This window comes from Scylla paramamosain, chromosome 17, assembly GCF_035594125.1.
Source record: "Scylla paramamosain isolate STU-SP2022 chromosome 17, ASM3559412v1, whole genome shotgun sequence".
NCBI lineage: Eukaryota > Metazoa > Arthropoda > Malacostraca > Decapoda > Portunidae > Scylla > Scylla paramamosain.
This window is the reverse complement of record NC_087167.1, coordinates 4973625-4980985: the sequence shown is the minus strand read 5'-3', so window position 1 is coordinate 4980985 and position 7361 is coordinate 4973625. Positions and strand designations below refer to the sequence as shown.

The 7361-nt window shown below is 42.5% G+C and overlaps 1 protein-coding gene across 3 annotated transcripts; it reads left to right on the top strand.

The window, feature by feature from the left end:
- The first annotated feature begins 239 nt into the window (after nt 1-239).
- LOC135108353 (inactive CLIP domain-containing serine protease A28-like) lies at nt 240-7116 on the top strand. Of its 3 annotated transcripts, none has more exons than XM_064019260.1 (7): nt 240-320; nt 1545-2444; nt 3277-3446; nt 4306-4465; nt 4570-4678; nt 5560-5720; nt 6215-7116. In XM_064019260.1, the coding sequence occupies exons 1-7, from the start codon at nt 252-254 to the stop codon at nt 6452-6454; spliced, it is 1809 nt and encodes a 602-aa protein (XP_063875330.1). In that variant the 5' UTR covers nt 240-251; the 3' UTR covers nt 6455-7116. The 3 variants fall into 3 exon arrangements, with proteins under 3 accessions (XP_063875330.1, XP_063875331.1, XP_063875329.1); XM_064019261.1 differs by having other exon boundaries at nt 314-512; XM_064019259.1 differs by having other exon boundaries at nt 319-341.
- The last annotated feature ends 245 nt before the right edge of the window (nt 7117-7361 follow it).

Genomic DNA, 7361 nt, shown 5'->3' with positions numbered 1-7361 from the left:
TGGGCAGTAGTGCAACTTTTCTTGGCTTAATGTGAATCCTTACGTGTGTCACTAATGAGAAGGACAGAAGAAAGATAACTGCACCATTGCCATGATTGGCTCTCGTTAGGGAAATCCCAGACCGTATCGAATACTGCTCAATTCTTTGAATAACTCGTCGTATCTCTAGGCGGTGCACATGGCACAGTCATGACCTAAATTAATCAGAGAGATCAAAATGTAAAGGGCCGCACTGCGCATGCGCGGTGTTGATGCACCGTACAGCTGATATACAGCGTCCGCGGCTCGCCACTGCCAGTGAGTCTACTGCGGCAGAAATGGTGAGTGTGGTACAAACGTGTGTAAGTACAGCCTTTCCTGTGTGCTTGACCCCAAAGACAACAGACGAATGGCCAGTACTTGGACGTTAACTGTAAATTTTGAATGGTGTAAGATCAACAAAACAGATTTCGACCAAGACGTCCATTGCAGTAACTGGGAGACTCTTATCATGTGACGAAGATGTGCGAGGGGTAAGGCAGGGCTCTGCATTGGAAATGTTATGTGACACGGTGCCCCATTTGTTTTGTTTTTTTACTCAAATTAACTACTTATACAGACAAATGGAATGCCTCTCCTGTCTCCCGACCTCCCCCAACAATTCCTGTGTATTGTGCTGTTCACACTAGATACCGAATAAATTGTTCTACAACCAAACTGGAATGCCACAGTTACGATAAAGATTTCATGTGTGGCTCATTGTCTTTTCATAATGTCTCCGTCAGCCTGGCACCCGTCCACTAACTCTACCTTTCGTCTTCTGTTGCTTACCTATTCTAAGTTCACGTTAGGGCCTTGATTGACACACACAGACCTCTTCAGACACAAGACACTTCTCGAGGTAATTTTTTATCTGCCTTTGAACTCTCCTCTGTGGTGTGACATCTTTAGTGTGTGTTTTTTTTTTTTTTTAAGTTTTATCGTCCTTGGTCAGAACCCAGAATTCAATAAAAAAAAAAAATAAAATAAAGTATAGGCAGTGACGCAATTAAAATTTAGTCGCATACTTCTGACACTCTGCTTTCTCACGGGGACTATTTTCCGGGACTTCACCGATGATTAGTCAGATTTTCATGGAAGTGTAATATTTTTTATTTTTTTCCACTGAATCACAAAATCCCCATTAAATGTCTCAACAACTACTATTAGAATCTATAAAGAGCATTCGAGTGGGACGCTGGGGTGTTTTAGAATGCAGTCCTTTAATGATATGACACGGCGGACCAGCACGTCGCTAGCTTGTTTGTTTGTGGGACGCAGTGACGGCCGATAATAAGGGTGCACGTGTACTACGCTATCCACCCTCTGCCCTTCCTTTGTAAGTCCCCTACTCCCTTTCCTCTCCCTCCTCCTCCTCCTCCTCCTCCTACTCTTCTTCACCTATTTTCCCTTCATTGTAATATTGATCCCGAAAGACGTTAGTGATTTCATAAGGGACATTAAAACATAAGGCATAACAATCTCTCTCTCTCTCTCTCTCTCTCTCTCTCTCTCTCTCTCCCCAGGTGATGGGTGGCTTGGGCGCGGCACTCCTGTGGCTGGTGTGGGTGGGAGCAGCCTTTGGTTACTCGGTACCCAAGCCGCAAGATTCGGAAGGAGAGGAGGTGTACTGCGAGTGCGTGCCGTACTACCTGTGCCAGGACGGCGTCATCATTACCGACGGCAGGAATGTGATCGACATAAGGACTTCTCGCCAAAGGACGCCAGTGACCAACGTGAAGGCGTGTCCTTCAGTAATAGACGTTTGCTGTGGCCTTCCTCCGTCGCTTACTACCACTACCTCCACCATCACCCCCATGACCTCCAGCACCCTTCCCCCGGTCACCCTGCCACCCACGCTGCCCCCGGACACTCCCTGCCGGTGTGTGGGAATCCTCGAGTGTCCCGCCGAGCTCCTGGTGAGTGATGGCAAAGGGAACACTAATCTGGAGTTCCTGGGTTTGAGTTACTCACACTCTCAGTGCCAGGACGCCTTCTCCCTCTGCTGCGCCTACGAGATCACCCCTACACCCACGTCCACGCCCACGCCCACGCCCACCGCGCCGCAGTGTGAGTGCGTGGAGCCGTACCTCTGCGATGAGCACGGCTACATCATTGTGGACGGCCATGGTTTGCTGGACGTCAGGAGAGACCCGTCATCAGTGCTCCCGCTGGACTCCGGCGAGTGTTCTGACAGTTACTTCGTCTGCTGCCTCCCTCCACCGGCCCCCACGCCCTTTCGTACTTCCCCTTCCACCACCCCCACTACTACCACCTCCATCACCCCCACTACCGAATCTACCACTCCTCGCCTCTCCCGCAACTACACCAAATCTGCGGTGTCTTCCACCACCATCACCACCCCCACCACTACCACCGAGGAGCCTCCCATCAGCTGTGGCATCAGGAACTCCGATGGAATAGTGGTGTGTATTACAATTGCATATAGCATTCATTTACCTGCATGGTCCCCTTAAATATTGTTAGGATTGAAATGTTGATGAAACTCGCTTGGACCTACTTCGCTTCTGATCCATCCTAGAACACACACACACACACACACACACACACACACACACACACACACACACAGTTCATTGCGAATTAGATATTTCTCATTTTGTATTCGTGTATTATTCGTCTTTCATCATCTCTCACCACAACATTACTTTTTCTTGTTATTCCAGTCCTCTCAATTGATTAAACCTTTCTCTCCTCCGTCTGCTGATTGATTTAACTTTAGCGCCGCGACAGCGAGGTCATAACTTTCCACAGCGGCACATGACTTGGCTGCTATGGTGCCAAGACTGCAGTCACTCCGTCGTTCATTTCACCTCTCTGTATCGCCAATTTTAATGCATTTTCTTTCTGTCTTTCGTGTGCCAATAAACTATCGTAATTTTACGACCTGTATTTTACACGCTCTCCAGTTTCTTGTACTGCAGTCATCAACAGGGCGGTTCATCCATCGCATGATCACAAATTACTAGCTTTAGTGATTTACAATTTCCTCGGCATTTCATCTTCCACTGTGGTATCGTTAAACGCAACTTTTACCACGTTTTGTTTGTTATGACATTTCTTAACGCACACCTCCATGGTCCAGCCTTCTGAATTCTTTAACATGCACTCACCCTCGAAACAGTGACAACAAGACCTTAGGAACGCCACGGAATACCACAGCAAATTACATCACACTGCCTCACAACAAAAAGCTCTTGAATCTAAGCTCCTCCTCCTCCTCCTCCTCCTCCACAGGCACGAATCATCGGGTTCCAGGACGGGGAGAGCCAGTTCGGTGAGTTCCCCTGGATGGTAGCCGTGATCAACAGCGCCCCCATCATGGGCATCCCCTCCTACCGCTTCGTGGGGGGCGGCACGCTGATCTACCCACGAGTTGTCCTCACGGCCGCCCACAAAGTTATGCAGTAAGGCCGTATGTGTGTGTGTGTGTGTGTGTGTGTGTGTGTGTGTGTGTGTGTGTGTTAGTCTTCCGAATTTGCCGTTTCGCTTCCTTGTTTACGAAATCTAATGATTCTATGTTTTGGATTCCTTGAATAATGGACAAAAATAATAAAACATCAGTGTTGGGGAAGGAAGTCACTACTCTGGTTGCTGCAGTTACTCCGAGCAGTGACGTCACAAAGTCCAGTGAATCTCAAATCTATAAATCGAATAGAAATCATATCTTTTACTAATACATGTAGTCGTGTTTTTTTTTTTTTTTTTTATTCGTAACATTCCTAGAAAAAAATAATGTTTGCATGGATACCCTGAAAATATAGAGGTTAATTTTGTCTGTTTTTGGTTAGAGAAGTGTTCAAAGGACTGTAGTTCAAGAAATGAGGGACTAATGAAAAAAGTTGTAGGAGATTATGGGAAAAAAAAAAATGTCTAGCAGGGAAAGGATTAATGTATGGAAGATATGACGTTTATACTTCGAGCACCTGGATGCAGCTGACTGTGCACTTGACTGATGTAGTCATCCTTTGTTACAATTCATAACACCGGAGAAAAAAGAAAAGGGTATTTGCACGGATGCATAGAAAATGTAGAATAGGAGGTTGATTTTGTCTTTTTCTTGGCTTTCTTTTCAAAGGACTGTAGTAAAAAAAAAAATCTAAAATGTTGTAGGTGGCCATGGAAAAATAAAATAAATAATACAGTAAATAAAATATCTACCAGGGAAACAATTATGTACAAACAATTATCAAGACACCATTACTTTGGGCACTTGTAAACAAACATTGACTGAAAGCATCTGACAGTGTCCTTCTCTGAGTGCAGTGTGAACGCGAGCCAGTTAGTGGTGCGGCTCGGGGAGTGGGACACGCAGAAGCAACAGGAGCCATACCCGCACCAGGACATCCAGGTGGAGAAGATGGTGGTGCACCCGAAATTCTTTGCCCCAGCTCTCCTCTTCGATGTCGCCCTCCTGTTTCTGAAGGTGATTACGATACGCTCTCTCTCTCTCTCTCTCTCTCTCTCTCAGGTAGTGTTATCCTCTACTGCTACAGAGGAAGACAACACCGCTCTTTGTTCTTTCCGTAGGAGGAGGCAGTTCTCGCGCCCCACGTCAACACCCTGTGCTTGGCGGAGGACTTGGATACCGTCGATAGCTCCGCTTGTGTCATCAACGGCTGGGGAGTGGATCGTTTCGGTGAGTGGGCAGGGACTACACGGTTTATTTTCTGCACCGATCAGTTACTTTAAGATGAGTGTTGGTTTGGTTCTTTAGTCTCCTGTTGCTAATTGCACGCTTTGAACTTTCGTTAGGGCTATTTTCAAAGGTCACAAGGACCTTTCACAATCACAAATCACAATCATAAAGTTTCACAATGTTTTTTTTTTTTCCTTACTGTTTGCATTAACGGTGTAAAATCCGTATTTCACTATCAACAGAATTATGAAAACACTCCTAAAAACTCTAATAACTTCCGCTACAGTCTGTTCAAAATAGTTGACATAAGACGCCGATCCCCTTGAGAATTCGAACCTCTAGTTTACCTGACAACGATAATTGTAAATAGCACCAGTTCGGGATGAAAAGCTCCTTGAAGTTTCATTTTCACCTCTGCTAACGTTTGTTTCTCTGTTAATATTAGAGAGCAGAAAAGTAGTAGTAAGTTACATACATTTATTTTGTATATGCAAATAAATAAATAAATAAATAAATAAATAAATAAATAAATAAATATATATATATATATATATATATATATATATATATATATATATATATATATATATATATATATATATATATATATATATATATATATATATTATACATATATATATATATATATATATATATATATATATATATATATATATATATATATATATATATATATATATATATATATATATATATATATATATATATATATATATATATATATATATTTTTTTTTTTATTTATTTATTTATTTATTTTTATTTACTCACTTATTTTTTCTTAAGAGGGGAAAAGAATAGTAAGTGGTGAGAACCTGTGTTAATGTTCAGACTCAAGTGTGTGTGTGTGTGTGTGTCCAGATATGGGCGAATACCAGGTGGTCATGAAGAGCCTCACCCTGCCGCTCGTGAGCAACCCCGAGTGTCAGAACATCTTGAGAACCACGAGACTGGGGAAATACTTCCGCCTCCACCCCACCTTCATCTGCGCCGGCTGGGAGAAGGGCAAGGACGCCTGTAAGGTAAGGACGGGACCTGAACAACAAAATGCATAATAATTTGTCTTTTGGTGTCAGTTATGGAAACAAGTAGAATAATCATTAACATCTGTCGGTAATCGTTAGTTGCTTGTTCCATACTGCTTATAGATTATACAGCACCAGTGCAGTTAATTTTTAAGGAAAACGAAAACAGCCGATAATCTGCAGAAGGAAGCATGTTCAGTAATCTTGGCCAGCATTCTGGATCACTTAGGAGTCTTATTATTAAAAGAACCATCGCTTAAGCTCACAGAGATGACTTGCCGGATTTTTATAGGTCTTTTATTCATATGTTAATAAATAGATTTATTTATTTATTATATTTTATCTATATCTTTATTGATGTAGAATTATTGTTAAATCATAAGAACGTCCTTGCAAGCCCAACAACTTCCACTATACCTCGTTAAAAGAGGTTGAGATGAGACACCGAAACGTTTCAGAACTACTTACCGGCTATGCCGTCTGGTTTGCAGGGTGATGGAGGCGGTCCGCTGGCCTGCCCTAGGAAAGACGGAGAGCCTGGGCAGTACCTCCTAGTGGGCATCACAGCGTGGGGCATTGGCTGCGGCGAGGAAGGGGTGCCTGGAGTGTACGTCAACGTGCCCTACTTGTACTCCTGGATTACTGACACCGCGACACTCCACCTCACCTCTACCACCACCACTGAACCTACGCTTCCAACCCAGTTCTACAGAAGTCGCCTTTTCTCGTAGTTCAGGTCACAGTTACTTGCATGTGTTCCTCTCTCTGTAACTCGACTCGTAAGCATACGTAGGTTCATATGTGTACAGTCATGTGCTTTAGTTGAGTCACTCCCTCTGTGTTGAACTTTTCCCTCCCTCATGTTCTCCTTTGAAGCGTCATAGAAATACTGAGTAATGTATTTGAGAGATTTTTTTTTTCCCCCTGGGACGAAGATATGAAGTACAGTAATGTAGACGTCAGGACCACGGACGATCGCTGGGTTTCAAGATAATTTTCAAGACCTTAGCACCTCCTCATCATTTGATCTACTGATGAAAATGACAAGCTTACAAAATGTGACGAATGATAACGTCAACAAATCAGGATTGAGGGGAAACACAGAACACACCGAAAGAAAACTATTGACCATAATTATACTAGAATCAAAGGCATGATTAGCTGGAGGAGGCAAGGAGATGTTAACACTTATTCACTAACTCGTTTGGTGATTGTTCGTTACTGATAATGAGTGGAAGGGAAAGATCTACTTCATAATCTATAATCTATATTCGCTCATAGAATGTCGAATCAGTATTCCATAAGCGTATACAAACATAGAAGCTTTATAATATTCATAAAATTACTGATAAACAGAGTATATTTTCTTCAAATAAATACAGGTATGCATAAATACTGCATTGAATTTACTCCATAAATCAAAAATATATACGAAGAATTGAATGTGAAGCCAAAAAAAAAAAAAAAAAAAATCAATAAAAATGAAGAAATAAATAACAAATAAATAAATAAATAAAAATAAAAATGAATAAATAAATAAATATACATAAGAAAATAAATCTAAAAAAAAACCTCGCGTTTCACTGCCGGCGCGACGGTACACAAACATCGCTGCTGGCTGATTCCAGACCGGTTGAG

Coding starts and splice junctions, on each gene's coding strand:
- LOC135108353 (XM_064019260.1), top strand. CDS start 252: ATGCACCGTACAGCTGATATACAGCGTCCGCGGCTCGCCACTGCCAGT. Junction 4,466..4,569: donor TCGCCCTCCTGTTTCTGAAG/GTGATTACGATA, acceptor TTCTTTCCGTAG/GAGGAGGCAGTTCTCGCGCC. Junction 5,721..6,214: donor AGGGCAAGGACGCCTGTAAG/GTAAGGACGGGA, acceptor TCTGGTTTGCAG/GGTGATGGAGGCGGTCCGCT.